General features: G+C 51.7%; 3 protein-coding genes across 5 annotated transcripts; all 3 read left to right on the top strand.

The window, feature by feature from the left end:
- The first annotated feature begins 11734 nt into the window (after positions 1-11734).
- Positions 11735-13778, top strand: C1QA (complement C1q A chain). The gene is made up of 3 exons (XM_003212352.3): positions 11735-11884; positions 12570-12741; positions 12824-13778. Exons 2-3 carry the CDS (start codon positions 12579-12581, stop codon positions 13390-13392), a joined length of 732 nt encoding a protein of 243 aa, XP_003212400.1. The 5' UTR covers positions 11735-11884; positions 12570-12578; the 3' UTR covers positions 13393-13778.
- Positions 13779-14422: 644 nt separating this feature from the next.
- C1QC (complement C1q C chain) lies at positions 14423-16093 on the top strand. The gene is made up of 3 exons (XM_003212351.4): positions 14423-14566; positions 15138-15327; positions 15466-16093. The coding sequence occupies exons 2-3, from the start codon at positions 15147-15149 to the stop codon at positions 16020-16022; spliced, it is 738 nt and encodes a 245-aa protein (XP_003212399.1). The 5' UTR covers positions 14423-14566; positions 15138-15146; the 3' UTR covers positions 16023-16093.
- A 1300-nt stretch (positions 16094-17393) lies between these two features.
- C1QB (complement C1q B chain) lies at positions 17394-19510 on the top strand. 3 transcript variants are annotated; one of them, XM_010722893.3, is made up of 3 exons: positions 17394-17534; positions 18172-18343; positions 18812-19510. In XM_010722893.3, the coding sequence occupies exons 2-3, from the start codon at positions 18184-18186 to the stop codon at positions 19384-19386; spliced, it is 735 nt and encodes a 244-aa protein (XP_010721195.1). In that variant the 5' UTR covers positions 17394-17534; positions 18172-18183; the 3' UTR covers positions 19387-19510. The 3 variants fall into 3 exon arrangements, with proteins under 3 accessions (XP_010721195.1, XP_003212398.1, XP_031412538.1); XM_003212350.4 differs by having other exon boundaries at positions 17442-17534; positions 18175-18343; XM_031556678.1 differs by having other exon boundaries at positions 17445-17534; positions 18096-18343.
- The last annotated feature ends 953 nt before the right edge of the window (positions 19511-20463 follow it).

Raw genomic sequence — 20463 nt, 5'->3', positions numbered from 1 at the left:
CCAGCAGCCCAGGCTGCCCAGAGCCACATCCAGCCTGGCCTTGGATGCCTGCAGGGATGGGGCATCCACAGCCTCCTTGGGCAACCTGTTCCAGTGCCTCACCACCCTCTGGGACTCTACCAGACTGAAGTATCTCTTTGTGAATCAGTACAGCTCCAGGAGTGTCAAGTCAACACTCAAGTCAAGCCAAAGCTTCATGTCACTGATTGCCATTGCCCATAGCTCCCTTGAGGTGGCCAAATTCATGCCTCCTGTATCTCAGTGAGATGTCCAACTTCATGCCCTCTATGTCTCCCATGGGATGCCCAACCTGATGCCCAGTGCTGGCTCCATGTGCCATACACAAATTTTTTCTTCCACTCTACACAGCACATGGCCTCGAGGTGCACAGGGAAGATAAAGGATTAAGCAGGCATTTCCCTGCAGCAAGCCTTGCCTTCCAGGCAGAGCTCATCTGCCTTCAACTCTCCCCCTTTTTATATTTGAATAAAATAGTACAAGGAGGCCTTCGAGGCTCACAGTGGTCTCTCCAAGTGTAAGAGCCTGTGCCTGCATCATCCTGCTGGTGCGCTGAGTGCTTTTGGAAGGTGAGGAGAAAGGTCCCATCTCACAGAGCCTGTGCTGCATGGTTCTTGGTGACAGTGCTATCCAGCTTCATTCACCTTCTGAAACATTAATAGGAGCAATGCTCACGCTGCACCGGAGCATCCTCCCCAAGCCTCCCTCCTCTTCTCCTTCCTGATGTGTGATATATTTGCCAGTGCAGTAGAAAACAGGTGACTGAGTCAGTCTGAGCTCCTGATCCTTCTGCCTCTTCTGTCTGCCTTTTGTTACAAGCTTTGACAAATTAGAGTCTGCTTTGCTTTTACAGAACAGTCTCTGCTTGTGCCGTGAACCAATGTGATGGTGATGGTGGGACTGTGCTGGGGCATGGGGTCTCAGGTCACACCTCAGAGGGCCTTGTGTTTAAATGACACTTCAAGCAATGCAAAGCATCTGCCCAGGCACTGCTTTCCAGAATACAGCCCCCACCAGATGAATGTGACCCACCCGCATCACACACTTTGATGTGTGACCTTGCAACCAGCCTTGTTAAAATGTATGCCTCTGAAATGAGCCCACCTTAGCCAGGATGCAGCATTACACTGTCATTACCGATTGCACGTCTTCCTTTCTCTCTGTCTCCCTGTAAATAATGTATCTTAATAACCACGCATGCAGAGCAGGCTGCCTTTAACAGACACTGCCTAGAGTAGCCGTGCTGAGGAAGCACATTCACTCACGCTATGCCTCAAAGCTCATCATTAGTACATCAGAAAAGGCCAGAAAAGCAATGCAAATATTCTGATCAGTGCTTTCAGAACGATTTTCCATCCCTGCCTGGGTTGGGAGTGTCTCCCTGCACCCAGCTCTGCTGCAGCCTTCCTCCGAATTTGCCCAGCACCTTCTGGACCTATTAGAATCTTACAAAACAAAGTGTCCACTGCACTGCCTTCCCCTTTCCTCTGCTTTTCATCTAGCTGCAGCCTCTTAATCCTTCAGTCAAGCACAACAGGCTCAGAGCCAGCTCTGGACCAGGATCCATCTGCTTTTCCCCACAAACTACAGGTCTCAGCAAGTGCAAACCATCCCTGGCTGCAGGATCACAGTGACCCCAGCCCTGTGCCAGTGCCCACTGTTGGGACACAGGGAAGGTGCCCAGAGAAGCTATGGATGTCCCATCTTTGGCAGTGTTCAAGACCAGGCTGGATGGGGAGCAACCTAGTCGAGCAGAAGCTGTCCTTGCCCATGCAGGAGGATGGAACTGGATGGGCTTTAAGGTCCCTTCCAACCCAATCCATTCTCTGATTCTGTGACCCTTTGAAACCTTGCAAAGTCACCATGGACATTTTCCTGAACCCAGCCAAGCCAGCACTACTCCACTTGTGCTGATAAGCAGATCTGAAACTGCATTTGCAGAGCTCATGTTCTCCTTTGTACAAGCTTTTTCCCCTGGAAAGCCCCTTGCTTGCACCAAGTGGATGACACCAGCTGAATTTGCCATGATTTGAGGTGTTATTACAATGAATGTGAGCTTGAATTAATAATGGCACTTTGAAGCCACTCTCTGTGCTTGCCTGAATCCCTCCCGCTGCACGACTGGCACTGTGCTGCTGAGGAACTGCATGCACGCTGCTTCATTTTGCAATAATAATAGCCTTCCTCTAAGAGAGATAAACAGTGTGTGCAGAGGTTTTGCTGGCAAAACACAACTCCAAATGAACTGATAAAAATGGTTCACAAAAGGCTATTTCCAGCTACTCCGCCCAGCTGGAACTGCCTCTCCTCCCTGTCTTGCGGGGCAGCCGTGGCCAATGCAGAGGATGCATCCATGCAGGAGGTCACTGTGCAGGGAAAAGCTGCAAGGATGTGCTGGGAGCAACACCAAAAGTCCCGCTCTGAGATACCTCCAACTCTGGAGCAGAGCCAGAGCCATTTACTCAGAATGTCCCAAGTCACTTCTGTGACACTCACTCAAAGCAGTTGCAGCAGCCCTTCCATTTCCTTCCCTTCCCTTCCCCTGGTGCTGCTGCTCACTCACTCTCATCAAAATGCAGAGCATCCCTTACCTCTGGACAGCTTACAGTAAGCAGTTGTCAGACACTTCTATAATCCCAGGTATAATAAACCATCCCTGGCTGCCTGGTGCCTGTATCTGTCATGTGAGCCAGCTGTGCGTGAGGACAACGCTTTGCATGCAGATTATTTATCTGTCCTCCGCCTGATCCAAACAATCCCTAAGCACAATCAGGTAGCAACACCTCCTCCTTCTGGAGTCTGGTTTTAGGATACTGGAGGAAGAGCTGACACTCATCAGGAGCATCCCATGAAGGACCACTTAGGATCAGCTGCAGTTACCTGAAGCTCTGTGCATACAGAACCACAGCCTTCCTGCCCCTTAATATCACCCGGGGTGCTGGTAGATCCCCAAACCTATTCCAAATCCCCGTTTCATGCATGGCTTAAGAACTATTCTATTTTGAAGTTGATTTGGGGTTCTCATCTACAGCTTTTGATGTCTAAAATATCTGCAGCCTCTTCTAACGCCCAGAGGAGCACAGGGTGTTCAACTCCTGGGAAAGCAATAGCAGTTCACGGGCTGCAGCTCTTGACCTTCTCTCCAGAAAGGTAATTTGCTGTCCATATGCAAATCCAGAGGATGCAGCATACTGCAGTCTGCATGGGGACCTTTATAGGCAGCAAAAACGTGAGTGCATGTCTGCTTTGAAAGTAATGCCCCCAATTTCATTATACTGGCCCACAGTGTCAGAGGTGGAGGTCGGTGGTATGACAGTAGAGGTTGAAACTTCCCAACAATATCCCATTATATTTTGTTGCTTTGGCAGCAGACAGACTGACAAAATGGTGTCTGATGTGGGACAGCGTATGAAGCAAAGGTGTGTCATTGAATTCCTCCATGCAGGCACAACGGCACTCGTTGACATTCAGTGACTCTTGTGAACGTTAATGGAGATCAAACAGTGGATGTGAGCACAGAGAGGGGTGGATGCTGCATTCCAACAGTGGTGACAAGCCACATTCTGGATGGCCATGCAGATTCTGATGAACACAGGGTGCAGGCTCTTGTTCATCACGGGCAAAAATGATAGATAGATACATAGATAATTATACTGAAAAATAGTGTTCTGTAGCTGAGAATGTGCTCTATCAAATAGATAAATGATCTTTGAAGTCCGTTTCAACCCAGGCACTTCTATGAAATAGTGTTATGCACTATGAAACAGTGCTTTTTGTATCTGTCGTAATTTCCATGGAAATAAGTAGGAGGCATTACTTTTGGAGTGACCTACTCTTTTATATACAAGACGAATCTCTCCAATAGCTAGGTGCAGACACTCAGTTTCCTAATATAAATCCTGTGCAATCCAAAAATTTTCCCTTCCTGCATCCCATTAGTTGTCCTAATTGCTGCATCCTGGGCAGCAATGCTGCTTAGTCTGAAACCTGGAGAACAGCTCCTGCTGGGCTTCCCAGCCGAACAGAGGGACTGGTGGCTTTGTAGGGGAAGCCCTTGAAAGGGCCTGGATGAGGCTTCTTTGTCTCCAGGTCCCTGGGCCACTTGACTGGACTACTGTTCTGCGAGTCCTCTAGGACTTTAGGCCTCCCTCTCAACCCTTATGTCTTTAGGGCTCCAGATTTCTCAGCAGCTCTTTGGGCCACCTTCTTGGAATGCAGGACTCCTAGGCCATCAGAATCAATGGTCTTGGTTCCCACCTTATTTTTTGTGCCCTTCACCTCTTTGGGTTTCTGCAGATGAGCTGTCAATGGGCTGCTGGCACCCCTGTGCTGTGTCTGGGGTTAGGCCCAGGGATTGCCTGGTGTCCCCCTCCTGCCATTGCCTCTTTGTTCTTCTTCTCTGTGGGTGTGCAGATGAACTTTTAGCACATACCCTAATGTTTATTGTATCTCTGTGACAGATACTCCTATCACAGCCCCTTCAGCAGTCATGGGGTGAGACCACCATAGGCAGACCCCCTCCAGCCTGCAGAACACGACAACAGGGTTCAGCAGATGCTGTCTCCACATTCAAGCTCAGCAGCAAGGTTTTGTTGCTGGAGAATCATAGAATCACCAAGGATGAAAAAGACCATAAGATCATCCAGTTCAACCATCAACTCATCCCCATCGTGCCCCCTAATCATATCCCTCAATTCCACATCTCCAAATCTCTTGACAGCTTCCAGGGACAGTGACACCCACACCTCCCCAGGCATCCTCAGAGGGTCCTTCTTTGTGTTTCCACGAGCAACTGCATGGCTGCACGTGAGCATCTAATGGAAATTCTTTCCAACGCCAAAGCACCTGGAAATGCTCTTGGTACCACATTCAATGTGATGTCTTTGCAACATGCTTGCACCCCATGCGTTCCATCACCCCTGAAGCAGGCTGGATGATGCTTAGCAAGGGTCTGGAGTTCAGTTCCTTGCCCAGTTTGCACAGCCCTTCCTTGTGAAACCTGCTTCCACCAGCCCTAGCTATTGGCGTGCGCTGCTTTAGTGGCTGCACATACAGAGACACACGGGGTTTAAATTCAGCAGGACAACCTGTCTGGCACAATGTGGGAATTGTCACTCACTCGCTTGTTGAAAGATGGCCAGTGTTGATCTGACAGTAGACAGCAAAGGGAAGGAAAGGAGGAACTGTGTCCATATCCCCACTGCACAGACAAGGATGCTGAGGGACCAAAGCATGACGATGCAGCCAGCTAGCTGCCATCAATCACAGGGCCTCAGCAGAGGCTTCTGAGTATTTAAATCATTAATTAAGATTAATGACATGCGCTTATGCAGTTTATCTAAGTGCATGTTCTGAAACTGAAACCCAGCCATTAATTAGTGAGTGAGACAATTCGAAGGGCTCAGTAAAATCCCCTCTTAAGCCCCAGTCAGGTACGTCAGCATGGCTCCAGGCACAAGGGTACGGCCCTACCCAGACAGCACTGTGCTAAAACACAAGAGCTGATGCCTGAGAAGAGACACAGTCTGTTTCCCACCAACTTTCCAACCAGTGAATGCTTTTCACTTGAAGGTCCATCCTGCTCAGGACTGAGAATGGGAGACATAACCTCTTAATCTTCTTGTAGTTGCAGCAGATGAGAGATTCCATTTGGCTTCCCTGAAAATAATTAATTTGAAAAGCTTGGGGATTAGAGAAGAATTAGGGCTCATTAGAAATCCCACTCCCTGATCTGACCATCCCAAGGACCCTAAAACCAGCAAGCAGGAAGGCATCACCTCCCCACAGAGACTCATGAGGACAAATGCGTCCCACTACGGGATGAATCAGAACTGTAAAGTACAACATCCATTCCGCGTACTGCAAAATGCCACAGGATGCACAGCTGGAGGAATCTTGCACGTGACAGCCTGTGTTCACCTCCAGGGCGACCATTCCTGGTGAAGGACACAGGGCATGGGGCCACATCCCCTTCAGCCTCTTGGTGCAAATCCTCCCCCCAAGGTCTGGAGTTTAGAGATGAGTTTCAGGACATGTCTCATGGCCACTCACTAGGGCATGCGAGAAAAAAACAGCATCACGGAATGACTTTCTCCACAGTGCAATAAAACAGATAGATAGGTTGGCAGTAAACTGCATCAATTACAGGGAACTCAGTAATTAATTAGAAGCCAGGAGTCTTCCCATCCCTCAGTGCAGCTCTGAAATTAAGAGTTGGAGTGAAGAATAACTTCCAGGCCAGACAGCCAGTGCTGGGGCCACACGATTGCCTCCCACGCAGAGACGCACCAAAGAGTGCAATTGCCTCCTAGAAGATGTCAATCGATTTGCTTTTCAGTTGGCAGCAAGGACACAGGTTTGACCTCTGCCTGCAGAGAGAGGAGAGAGCATTTAGGTGATGACTGTGGGAGGGGATCCAGAACAGTTAATACAATTGCAAGTGGAAAAGTGTTCTCCTGAACTGGGAATAGACTGTGTTGGAAAGCAACAGAAGTGGATGTGTAGGGGAGGGAGCAGAGCAGAGAGGCCACGGTACATCCCTGCCTGGAAAACGCCAGTCCTGACTCTGCCCTGCATGGCTGCAGCTTGGTTGGGATATTCCTCAGCAAATCCGCTAAGCCAGAGCTTTGCTAACGGTGCCTGCATGGCAGCAGCCGGGGTCCTGACAGCCAGAAGCAAAGGCAATCAAAGCCTCCAAAGCAGCAATCAGACGCCCTCCAAATTGAGCAGACGTGAGAAGTGAGTTTGCAACTTCCGATCGATCCGGCAGCCAAGGTCGCTTAGAGGGAAGCTGAGTTCCTGGAGAAGCCACTGTGGTAAGAGAGCTGTAATAGAAATAAGTTGTAATAGTCTCCAGCCGGCATGGACCTCCAGCTGCCACTGACCCAGTTAACACGAGCACTTGCCTGCAGGAAACTTCTACTCCATTTTCTGAGGCATTATGTCAGGAAAGCCAGATCGTGGCATTGAGAGGAGCCTGGGAAGGGCACATGATATTCATCTGCGTGTGCAGGACAGGCTGTGGGAGGCAGATGGTTTGGAAAGGTATGTCACACTGCCCAGCGCATCCCTCAGAGCCTTGAGCTGAACCCTAACCCTAATCCTAACCCTAAAACTCACCCTAATCCTAACCCTAGCCCTGATTCTAACCCCCACCTGTGACAGGTCCTTTGAGAGGTGGGAGATTTCTGTCCTTGTGGGCTTTTCATGATGTAGGCAGAGCCATTGCTATCTTGATCTAGTATTGGGAATAGTCCTGCCATGAGCAAGGAGCTGGGCAGGGGATCCCAGAGGTCCTTTCACCATCGCTAGTGGGATTCACAGCGCTGTGCCTGGTGAACATCACTTATCTGATAATTAGGGATGCCACGGGGATAGGGAGGTATAACCCTGAATGTGACCAACGCAACCAAACCTGGGCTTGGGGAGCTCCTGGCTTCTCAGCCCAGATGCAGTGCCTGCTGCCTGCAAGAAGGCTTTTCTCCCTTACTGTCCTTGAAATGGGCAGTGCTGTGCCTTGTGTCTACCCACTGGATTTTGATGAAGCCCTGAGTAGTGGCAAGAAGCCAAAAATCACCCCTAATGGCAAGCAAATCAGCATCACATATGATATCCAGACTCACTTGGCAGCCCATAGTCCTGTGTGTGCATACTTTTCAACATTCTAGGCTAACTAGACCTCATCAGAGGCCAATACAAGAATTGCTTGGTTGCAAGCCAGCTCCCATCATTTCCCCAAAGCCTTTTTCTTTTTCCCTTCCCCCCCTTTCCCAAAGGGAAGCAGCCCCAGAGCAATGCCAGTGCTGCCAGGAACACCTCAGCACTGCAAAGCTGTACTCCTTTTGCATGCCTTGGGGCTCCTGGCATGCTGACAGCATAGCTCTGGGCACCCTGCTCTGATCCCATCTTATTTATGGCACATCCTTCCTGTCCTCTCCCAGCTATTATTGCCTGAAATGTTGTAATTTAGATTCTGGCTGTGTTTGATTGCAAACTCTTCCAATCTACAAATTTCAGTGATGAGTGCTGGAGCAGCTCATTTACATGCCAAAGTGATCAATCTGAGACTGCTTGTTACACAAGTGAATAAATAAATAACAGATACATTAAAGGACGAAAAACAATCAGCCATATTAACAAGTAGATGCCTAATAAAGAAAAACTCTGACATCCATAACAGAGAACAAGGGGAGGAGGAATGGGACAAGCTTTCTCAGCATTGCCCAGGGCTGCTCAGCATTCATCTATCTCCTCTCATCCTATGAGCCAACAGGGATGCTCATCAATGCCAGGAGACAGCAGGCAAGGGATGGAGCGTGAAATCCTGGCTTTTAAAGCCCATACCTGTCTTTGTCTCTTACACGTGCTCCATGTAAAGCATCTGTCATGGGAATGACACATCCCCTGGGACAGCAATTAACACGTTTTAAACATGGAGTGTCAAGTGCCCACGTAGACTGATTTGCAGCTAGCATGTCAGGAAATTCTTCCAGGGCATCTGAATCACCCTGGCTTCTCGTTTCATCAATCAAAACACGGGATGCCAAAGCCATCACATCTCACAGGGTGTTTATCTGGTGGTCAGCGGGGCTGGGCATCTGGGCAGCAAAAAAGCCACAGCTTTCCAATGTGCCGGGTTCTGTTATTTGGGCACCATGAAACCATCAGTGACTGCAGACACACAGATGCTCCAAGCTGTCCCATCCCCACGGGTGTGGGTGGAAGCCTGGGGTGCCGATGGGTGTGTGCATACCTGACAGCACTGATGATGTCCCACCTGCCTGCCTCTGTCGCTGCCTCCCACACAGTGACAGGCGGGTGCTAGCTGCTTGATTTTCCTCCTCTGGCAGCTCCTGCCAGTCACTGCTCAGCACTGCAGGGGATCCCCAGCGGGAAGGCAGCAGGGGAACATCTCTCCCTGTTGTCTGCTGTCAGACAGCTGGTGTGTGGTTGCCAGCACTGGGAAGACAGCAGGGAGGCTTTGCAGGGGTCATTTTTCTTCCATGAAGAGGTGCAAGGCTGGCACTGAGTTATATTGCCTGGTATCACCAACAGGAGAACAAGAAGGAGATGAAGGAGCTTGGGTGTCCTGAAAGGAGGAGGAAGGTTGCTCATCCAAAGGCTGAAAAGGGCACCTTGATGATCTGGGTGCTCCTGGGGGGCTCTGGATCCCCCTAGACTCAGGGCTATTTGCTGTGGGGCTGGATTTGAAGCCAGCCAGGGCTCCTTAGAGCACCTACATCCCATACAGCTTCTCCCACAGGCACCCAGCTTCCCATCTCCCTTGGGCACGGACCCAGTTTACATCAGCGGGGTTTTCCCGCTGTCATCCTTGCCTCCTCCAGCGCAGGGTTTGGAGGAAGAGCTCCGAGCGGCAGGAGACGCCGAATGGCTGGGGGAGCACTGCCACCTGCTGGCCGGCTGCTGCGCTCTGCAGCCGCACGGACACCAGGCGCTCCCTGTCCCAGCAGCAGCTCCCAGGAGATGCTGGAAATCCACGGCCAGGCCCTTAACTTCAGCATTTAAGTGATGTCAAAGGACACGGGACAAAGGACGCGGGCACACCAAGACACAGCCATCCATCAAACCTGGGCGAAATGATGGAGTGGTCTCATTTTGGCTGTATATTAACAGAGGGTACTAGGGCAGAAATACAATTACTGTCCAGAAGCACCATTTTGAGAAAGGTAGGTCTTTTCAAGCTCACCTGTCATCTTTTGTTGACACGATTACGGGTCCAGTTGACAGAAGAACTGTGTTGATCGAATAAATTGCATTTTCTTCTGAGCATCTGATTTATTACAGGATTGACATTTTGATTAAAAGTGTGTATTATATTGCATTAAGAGGGCATGCGAATTAAAGGCCAGCTCAGTGACAGATCTCTGAAGGTAACTATTAATGGAGATGTACTGATTAGCAAAGTTTTATGTGCAAGGGCCTCTGTGGTTCATTTTCAAATTGAATCAGGCAACAGAAGAGGAGAGGAGAGGAGAGGAGAGGAGAGGAGAGGAGAGGAGAGAAAAAGTTCAGTTGGAAGGGACCTACAAAAATCATAGATTTTTCTCCCAGCTAAATGACCCAAATATCCTCAGGCTCTTTGCATAGGTCACACTTTCCAGGCCTTCTACCAGCTTTATTGCCCTCCTTTGAACACGTTCACACTCATCTCCCAACCCATGCCTGTGTCTGGCATTACTCCATCCCAGGCACCGAACCCAGCATCTACCCTTGTTGAACTTCATGCCCGATCTATCTAGATCATCCTGCAATGCCTCTTGTCCCAATAGGCGGTCAACTGTACCTCGCATTTCAGTATCATCAATGAACTTGCTAAGGATGTATTCAACTCCTGCCTCCAAATCATTGATGAAGATGCTGAGTAGGGCCATTCCTAGAGCTGAGCTATGGGGAACACTGCTGTTGCTGCCCACAAGACGTATCCCATTCACTGCAACTCTATGAGCTCTGTCATTGAGCTAATTCATTGCCCAGCACAGCATGAATTTATTTATCTCACATATAGACAATTTGTCCAGAAGGATGCTATGAGGAACAGTGTCAAAGGCCTTAGTGAAATCCAGGAAGACTACATCCATCACCTTCCTCTTATTCACACCTTATCACAGAAGGAGATCAAATTACTGCAGCAAGACTTTCCCTTCATGAAGCTATGTGGACAGTGCCTAACTCTGTTATCTAAATACTTTTCAGTAGCACGTGGTCTTCACCATAATTTTTCCAGGTTCTGAGGTCAGGTTGAGGTCTATAACGCCCTGGATCTTCTCTTCTGCCTGATTGGTAGTTGGGTACCATGTTGGTTTGCCTCTGGTCAGCATGGACATCCCCAGACTCCCAAGATCTTTGCTAATTGTTGTGAAGAGTCCAGGTCTTATTTCAGTTAATCCCTTCAGCACTCTGGGGTGAATCCCAACAGGCATCCGGGGCTAAGGAACATTCTACAGATACAACTGGTCCCATACAGTTTTGGCAACCTCAGATGGAAAGTTACTACTCCCCAGTCATGGTTCTCAATTCTTAGGTCCAGGCAGCCCAAAATATATCAGTAATACAAAAACTGAGGAAGAAAAGGCATTGAATGCCTCTGTCTCTTCACTACTTGTTAGGTGAACATCTTCAGTTCAACGTTTTCCTTAGACCACCTACTTAAAAATGTCTCTTTTTTTCTGGTCTGAACGCACTGGCCAGTGTCAACTCAAGTTGGGCTTTGTCTCATTGTTTCCTCCCTGCTGCTCTGTACTCTCCCTATGAAGCCGGATCTCAATTCCAGAGATCATATATTTTCCTTTTTTCCCCTAATTCCATGAGAAGTTCCCTTTTCAACGAGGTCAGTTTTCTGCCCCACTTTCTTGACTTGTGGCCCATTGGGATGATTGCCTCCTCCTGGGCTTTTAAAAGGAAATTGTGACAGGAAATTGTACATCTCCAGGGAGTGCCCAGGTCTGGCTTTACCCTCAGGGGGACTGGAAGGCAACTGGGAAGCCATGGTGGCTCTGAAACGAGGACACTGGGCACCCCACCACCTCACGGAGGTTATCCCTTGCATGGCAGTGCCACCTCACACTGTGCCATACCTCTGGGCCTCCCACGTCTTTGTGCCTCCCCGTGCTGCAGGATTTCCCTCTGAGGGGTCAGCACTTTTGCTGAGCAGGCTGTTCCCTGACAATTACTGGCACAGCCAGGGTTGAGCGCAGAAAAGGGAACCACGCAAACAAGTGAAACTTGGCAGTTCTCTTCTGCAAACTCCACGCATGCAATTCCATCCCCCCAGCCCTGCTCCCAAGGAAGAGCTGCCAGCAAACAGAGCAGCCAGCTCCGACAGCTCTGTTCTCAGCCCAGCGAGGAGGTAAGTCACCCTGAATAGGTGGGGATGTAGAGCACTTCCAGAACCTCTCTCCAGCCCTTGCTGCCTGTCCCCTTTTACAAGTGTATGAAGTAGGAAAAGGGGGAGAAGATGATGCAGAGGGGCAAATCTGCCTTCACTCCACCACGTGGATGTAGACACGGGTTCTGCAGGTCTGCTCCAGGCTCTTGATACACGTTCAGGATGTCCCTCCTCTCTCTCAGGTCTGTGTGCTGGGGATCTGCATCCCTCTTGCTCTTTTATTTCTTTCCTCCTCCACCCTTTCCTGTTTCTCTCTATTCTGTTGTGTCTCTTTACACTCACTGAATGCATTTCATGTATTCATCCCCAAGATGTGCACCGGAGGTTTTATGCCCTGCTCCATGTCCTACCGTGAGCACATCAGAGCTTTTCAGTAACATTTCAGATTATGCAATGAAACAGCAATGTTATTTTCAACCTGGCTACCTGAGTTAGGCAGCACATAGGTGGCATGGTAGGTCTGTGTCTGAGCACACGCTTGTATCTGCACATTGCACATGCCCACAGATCTGGAGGAAAGCACATATTTATGTTTGTATGTCTGTGTTCAAGCAGCACCCACTGCTGCATGCACCATGTGCATGCTTGTTGTGTGCTTACCTCCACCCCCAACCCCAACCCCAACCCCCCTATGCTGTGCTTGCAGGGAGACACGATGCAGCTCAGCCTTTGGCTGGTGACCAGCTTCCTGGCAGCAGTGCTGGGCATGGAAACGCTCGAGGATGATGTGTGTCGGGCACCAAATGGCAAGGATGGTTTCCCAGGAATCCCTGGCCTTGATGGGAGGCCAGGGCAGAAGGGTGATGTGGGAGAGCCAGGTAAGGGCAAGCCAGCGATGTGGGAATGCTGTGGGCATGCTGACCACGGCATGAATGGTGCCTCCCCACTGCCTCTCCCCAGGGAAGTCAGCACCGAGGACGGGCATCCAAGGACCCAAAGGAGACAAAGGTGAATCGGGGCCTCCTGGCATCCCAGGGAACCAGGGCTACCATGGTCCACCGGGTCCTCCAGGACTGCCAGGGAAGCCGGGGCTCAAAGGAGCCAAGGGGAATGCCGGCAGCTTCCAGCAGCAGCAGCATCCTGCCTTCTCTGCCTCGCGGATGATGCCACCATTCCGTGGCACCACAGTGGTGTTCGACAACATCATCACCAACGAGGAGAACTCCTACAGCCCCCAAACCGGGGAGTTCACCTGCAGCATCCCCGGGATTTACTACTTCGCCTACCAAGTGATCTCCAACGGAGACCTCTGCCTGAGCATCACCAAGAACTCGGAGCGCGTGGTCAGCTTCTGCGACAACAACAGCCGCAACATCCTGCAGGTGAACTCGGGCAGCAGCGTGCTGAGCCTGGCTGCGGGCGACCGGGTGTCTGTGAACACCATCCCAACCAAGGGCAACCTGATTTACCGCGGCACCGAGGCAGACAGCGTCTTCAGCGGCTTCATGCTCTACCCGCACTCGGGCTGATGGACCGCCAGCCCTCTGATTTGCCAGCCCAGATCTGAGCTGCTTAGCACCTGTGTGTGTGTGCCTGCATGCGTTGGTGCCCTGCAAGGACGTGGGGTGGCCTGATATGACAGCAAAGGGGATGGCCTCCAACTGAGCAGCGGAGGTCCCTTTTTGCCTGCAGGAGCCAGGCAACTCAGCCCAGTGCCTCCTGGAGGTCAAAGGCTGCCGGCCTCGTGCTCAGACCTCATGCTGGAGGGGATCCCTTGTCTCCAGCTCTCTGTGTGAAATCACTGCGTGCCACTGCTTTTGCACCTCTAACCATTGTAAGCGCATCTCTGGCACAAGGCCAGTGCCGCATCTCACGTCTTCCCCATCACTGCAAATAAACCTCTTCTTTCCTGACAGCTGTTTGGGTTTTCTTTTCCTATCCATGCACTTTTAGCAAACTCAGTCCTGAGTTATCCAAAGCTGTCCAAGAAGGGAAATGATCCCAGCTTGTTTCTGGCCAAGAATAGACCCCCAGCTGTGCAGGAGAGGTCAGGGCATACAACCAAACGCTTCATTTATGAGGAGGAACAGGGGAAGTTTCTGGGACTAGCCTATCTCTGTCCTTTCCCCACTTGCAAGGTACAACATCCTAACCTGGGATGCTGGGACCTGAGCACCAAGCAGGTGGAGAAGTCAGCCTCGAGGAGCAGCAGTCTTTTAATCACTAGCATCAGCTCCTGCTGCCCGTGCAACAGCATCTCCCATCACAGCCCGCAGTGTCCTTGCACCAGCCCTTTGTTGCACAAGTTGTCCTGGTTCTGCGGAGGTGGTTTGAGGTTCTGCTCCTCGCCCACTTGTTGTTTATCTGCTCAGAAATGTGATGAGGTTAAGAAGGAAGGTAGGGAGGGTTTGTGGTGCATTTCTTGCTTGTGGTTCACCCCACAGCCGTCCTCTCAGCCCCTGCTGCTGCAGTGGTGAGTCTTGGCACGAGTGCAAGTTTTGCTGGATGACCAGGAAAGTGCTTGCTCAGAGAAAATGGCCAGGCAGGAGGATGTGAAACTCAGCTGGAGAGGCTTTGTGTCCCCATGGGGAGCTTTCCTAACTCTGTGACTTCCTTCAGGAGGGTATTGCACTGTGTCGTTTGGAGCCAGCAGGCAGTGCTGGCAGCAGGCAGGGATCCACAGCGCTGGATCCTGTGCCAGAGGTAAGAGATGCTGCAGGGCTCAGATGCTTGGGGTGGGCTGCGTGGATGAGGGTCCTGCAGCATGATGCAGTTCTGGGTGGGGTGAGAGGAGGAGGAGGCAGAGGCATTGCCAGCACCCCAACTGCACACATCTCATGCCCCTGGGCCAAGCACTGCCACAGGAGTCCCTTGAATGATGGGGTCTTGATCTTGCTGGGCAGAGTCAGGAAAGTCAGGCTGCTGCTGGGGGAAGGGTGAGATCAGCTGGCTGCAGGGTGCAGCACTCTGCAGTGGGTTGCATCTGCAGAGGGCTTGGGACGCTGAACCAGGAGAGCTTGGGGCTGGAAATGGGCACCACAAGACTTCATCAGTCTGTCTGGGGTTGATGATGAGCTGTACTTCCACTCATCTGCCTCCCCACCATCCGACAATTTGTATAGGAAGATGATGTTGAAGGCACAGCCTTCACAGCCAGGTGCTCCCGGCGCTGTGTCCCTCATAGCACAGTGCCTCCTTTGCCCCATGTCCTGAAAGCTGCCTTACTGTGGCCCCTCATCCCAGAACTTTCTTTCTTTCCCTTTCCATGATCTAGAGCACCAAAATGGGGCAGAGTTTTAGGGAGCACCTTCATCTTGCCCTCATCCTCTTACTTCTGCATCTGGAGTCTGCAGTGACCAGCGATCCCCCACACAACTGCTATGGGGCTCCAGGCCTGCCAGGCATCCCGGGTGTGCCAGGCAGGGATGGCCGGGATGGGCTGAAGGGAGCCAAAGGCGAGCCAGGTGAGTGAACACTGAGCCTGCCTCGGTTGCAGGAGAGCAATGTCACCACACTATGCAGACAGGGCGGGCAGGAGGGTGCTGGGGTGCTTGTCCCCATGTCCTACCATTGTGGCTGACTCCACTCCCCATCACCCACAGGCATTCCGGCCATTCCTACTATGCAAGGTCCCAAGGGCATGAAGGGGGAGCCAGGCAGCCCAGGTTTGAGGGGCAAGATGGGCCCCATCGGTCCTGCTGGTCCCCCTGGAGACCCGGGGGCGATGGGTCCTGTTGGACAGCAGGGGCTGCCAGGCAGCCTCAAGAGGATGCACCAGTCAGCATTCTCAGTGACGAGACAGACTGGTGAGCACCCCATGAAGAACGCCCCTGTGATCTTCAACAACGTCATCATCAACACCAACAACGACTACAGCACCACTACAGGCAAGTTTACCAGCAAGATCTCCGGCCTCTACTACTTTGTCTACCACAGCTCAATGGAAAGGAACCTCTGCATCCTCCTGTTCCAGGACAAAATGAAGAAGGCCAGCTTCTGTGACCACAAGACCAACAACATCCAGGTTACCTCTGGAGGAGTCCTCCTCCATCTGAAGGCTGGGAACCAGGTCTGGCTGGAGGTGAATGATTACAATGGCATGGTGGGCACTGGTGAATCTGACAGCATTTTCTCGGGGTTCCTGCTCTTCCCAGACTAGAGGAGCACCAAGGCTCACCCAGCACACACAGCTCTGTCTCCTTCCCTGTCAATAAATCCTTCCCCAATGTGGCTGGCTGAGCATCTTTATTTTCATGACTCACCTTTCTGCAGAGTGAAGCCCATGTGTGACCATATGGATGTGGCATACACATGAGCCTCTGTATGTGTGAATTATGTCTGCACAGCACCTGGACACCCCTGAGTCCTCTATCCCATTCGTAATCCCCATCTGCAGGGCCCCCACCTGCACCAAAAGCATCAGGGAACTGTTCCCATGACCACACATACACAGTGCCCACAGAAGGGGGTCTAAGAGTCCTCCAGGAAGGGATTCTGATATTCCCTTTTCCATCCAAATGGATTCAGTTTGGTCGACCACGGAGAAAACCTTGGGACACCCCCATGGACCCATTCTCACCAAGGACTCTACCCAAACAATTTCAGAGCACAGCCAGAGGGCTCCACCACCTCCAACTGCACAGAGCACAGGCAGCAGGGACAGAGCTTTTGTTGCTAGCTGGGAAGAAGTGGCCAAGGGGTGCCAGAGGGTGCTGCATGATTGGTTACCACGGATGGGGAGAAAAAAACAGCCTGGGGCTGAACCCAAGGAACCCCCTCAAGGGAGACCATTGTTTTCTCACTGCCAAAGTGCAGAATGGCCAGGTCTTGGCTGGAGGGGCTGGGTGGATGTGGCTTTGTGATAAAGCCCTGGGGTGCAAGGTTTGCTCTGTGGTATCTGCACCAGAAAGGGGCCATGGTGGGAAAAGGGCAGGGGATGCCCAAGAGCCAGACTGAAGGAGCTTATGGCTGTGGAGGCTGTAGAACCCACCAAAACCCAACAGAGATTCCTCCTGTACAGTAGGAAGCAAGAGCTCATCTCCCCTGAAAGTCCTGTGCTTCACTTCCACAGGGCATCAGCAGAAATTGGGATTGGAAATGCTTATATCTCAAGGTAAAATCATTTCCCATACCCAGCCTGGGGTTCAGATTCAAGATGATAGATGCTTAGGCCATGGCATGTCCTCTTGGCCGGTGGCATCTCCCAGCACAGCTGGGTATGCACAGAGAAGCCTGAAGGATGCCAGCAAAGAGCACACACCTTTCTGCAGCGCTCCTTTCTCCCTGAATTTGCACAGAGCTGATGGCAATACTCCTCAGAGCAAGCACAGCTGAGCAAAGCACAGAGACCCTGCAGGATAGGGCAGGCATCTCCCTGCTTCCCAGGACCAGAGCTGTGCACCTATGGGGCTGTGTGTTGCTGCTTCAGGTCTTCACATTCTGCTGAGCTGATAACATTCATAAGGGATATGAAAGCGACACTGAAGAAAGGACTGGAGCTAAAGATATAAAAAGGGATGTGGCCAGATTCTTTCACAACTATCCTCGCAGCAAACTTCTGCTTCCCCTTAGGGTCATTTCCAAGCAGGACACCAGTGTGTCCCGCTCTATTTCCCATCCCGTGCAACAAGAAGCTGACAGTAGGAAGGCTGAGCCCAGCTCCCTCCTGCAGGTAGGAGCACATGGGGGACCTGGCAGCACCGGAGGGACAGTCACCCCAATGCTGCCAGGGCTTCTTGGTGGCTGGGGCAGAACAGAAAGGGAGTGCCGGGCTGGGGATGGAGGGGATCTCTGGTGGGACCCTAATAACTTCTGCCCTACCTGGGGGAAGGAGGAGAAGGAAAGGGGGAACGAGAGGGGCCCAGAGGGGTGGTGAGGGACTGAGCACCATTCTGAAAGATGCTGTCACAGTAGGGCTGGTTAGATACAGATATGATCCTGGAGCGAATCAGGCATGTGGCAGGACAAATAGGGAATTAACACAGATGTTAAGAGGGCAGATCTGGGGATATCTTTTCTATCTGCAAAGACTAAAGCTGTTCCTCAGGCATGCCAGTGGGAAGCAAGAGCCTGAAACTGCTCTGGCACAGTGATTTGGCTCTACGCTTTGCAGTCATAAGATGAGGTCCCAAAGGTTCTGGTCCCTCCAAGACCACAAGGAGAGTGGATTTGGCCCTACAACAAGATATTTTCCCTCCTTCATGGTATCACTCAGGAGGGCATCTTCTTTCAGAGCAGCATAGAGTGGCTTCCCCACCCCTCCCACTGTCTGAAGCCATGCGGCACCTCAGCATCCTTCTGTGCTCCAGCAGGAAGACAAGATGCAGACCGTGTGGGTGGTGTTGATCTGCCTCACTGGAGGGCAGCTGGCAAGCGCCACGCTCTGCAAGACTTATGGCACCATCCCAGGCATCCCGGGGTCACCAGGCCAACCTGGCATCAATGGCAGAGATGGGGTGAATGGTCCAAAGGGCGAGCAAGGTAAGGAGGAAGCTATGGGTGTGGAAAACATCATCACTGAAAGCAGGAAGAGGTGGTGCTAGGCACATGGTTGGGGGAAAGCAATCCAGCACAAATCCCTTTATGACAGGTTCTTTGAGGTGTTATCAGGACTGGGTGATACTCAGAGAACTAGATAAGATAAGAGGTAACGGCCTTAAGTTGTGCCAGAGGAGGTTCAGGTTGGATATCAGGCATTGGCACAGGCTTCCCAGGGAGGTGGTGGAGTCCTTGGAGGTGTTCAAGAGCCATGGAGATGCGGCACTGAGGGATATGGGAAGAAGAAAACACTGTGAAGGACTTGGGGACGGCAGGGAGCCATGCCAGCTAGGTGGGGGGCTCTGCTCTCCCACATCTCAGCACAAGTATCTGTGGTTTACTTTCCAGTGCCCCTCTGCAGACCCACAGGGCTTAGCTGCGGCCACAATCCCTCTTTCTCCTGTTTTCTAGGTCCTCCTGGACTCGTGGAGCATGAACAGGACTTTGGTGAAAAAGGAGACCCAGGAGAACCAGGATATCCTGGGAAGGTTGGCCCCAGGGGATCCCCAGGTTCAAAGGGGCTGCCGGGCCCCATGGGACCCCCTGGCTCCCAGGGTGACACCGGTGACTACAAGGTCACCCTCAAGTCTGCCTTCTCCGCTGCCAGGACCATCAGCATCTTCCCACGCCGGGAGCAGCCCATCCGCTTTGACCGCATCATCACCAATGAGAACAGACACTACGAGAACCGGTACGGCCGCTTCACCTGCCAGGTCCCCGGCGTTTATTACTTTACCTACCACGTCACATCCAAGGGCAACCTGTGCCTCAGAATGAAGAAGGGACGGGGTGGCAGCAAGGGTGAGAAGGTGGTGACATTCTGTGACTACGTGCATAACAGCTACCAGGTCACCACGGGAGGTGTGGTGCTCAGGATGGCAGTCAATGAGTCTGTCTGGTTGGAGCCAACAGAGAAGAACTCCGTCGTGGGGATCGAAGGGGCTGACAGCATCTTTTCTGGGTTTCTGATTTTCCCTGAGGTTTAGCTGCTGTCTGTACACTGATGAGAGACTAAGAGTCTCTCATCCTTGGGATTACTCTTAGTTCCAGATTTGGTGCCCTAAATGTGTCGTGTCCACATTAAATGACAGCTCCTTGTGCCGCCACTGACTCGTAGAATTTGCCTCCTTCCTTATCTTTGAGCTCAGCCCTGGAGCTTTCCCACGCCTTGGGTACAGTGTGGGAGGAGGGAAGGGAGAGCAGCTCATTACAGAGGAACCCAGGGAAACTCCCAATCCAGGGCTGATGAGGACAAGTCCCTACCCAGCACTGTCCCTGCCACTGGGGACTGTCAGGCAGGTGGCACCAAGCTGTGGTGTGTGAAATGCATGTGGGTTTCTTGGGATGCGGAAAAGGAGGAGAGTTTTTGTAGGGCATGGGATTTTAAAGAGGTTGGATGGAGGGGAGGGGGATAGCGGATCTCCTGTGGGAGAAATGGGTCAGCATTTGACCCCCAAAATACTTGCATGGCAGTGTACACCCGCCAACCTGAACCCCATCAGGTCTGCAGGACGCAAGGAAATGAGGAGCTGCCAATACACTGGAGGACAGGGCTGCCATTCAAAGAGACTGGGCAGGAGGGAGAAACGAGTGCTAGAAACCTACTGACATTTAGCACAGGCAAACACAAAGTCCTCTGTCTGGCATGGGATGACCCTGTGCAGTAGGACAAGCAGCGGGTGGGAGGAAGCTTTGCAGGGAAGGATCCGGGATGCTGATGGACAAGATGCTGAAATTTTCTGCCTTTCTGCATAATTGATATAATCCTTTTGGACTTTTGAAAAGGTCTTTGTCAGAGCCCCTTTTCAAAACTGATGTCTGGCCTGACACCAGCATCGGCCAAACGGTTCCTGGGGTCTTGGCTGTACCCAGAAAGGGTCAGTGCAGAGAGCAGCTATCTCTGAAGTGCAGCTCCGTGCTTATTCGGTGGGAAAACTGCTGCAGAGAGCAATACTTCCTCCCGAGGGTGTCAGCCAGCAAGAGTCTAGCTCTCAGCAATGCCACCTCAGGAGTCTGCTCCTTCCCTTCCCTTCCCTTCCCTTCCCTTCCCTTCCTTCCCTTCC

Source organism: Meleagris gallopavo, chromosome 23 (assembly GCF_000146605.3).
Source record: "Meleagris gallopavo isolate NT-WF06-2002-E0010 breed Aviagen turkey brand Nicholas breeding stock chromosome 23, Turkey_5.1, whole genome shotgun sequence".
Taxonomy (NCBI): Eukaryota; Metazoa; Chordata; class Aves; order Galliformes; family Phasianidae; genus Meleagris; species Meleagris gallopavo.
This window is presented reverse-complemented; position numbering and strand designations above follow the sequence as displayed.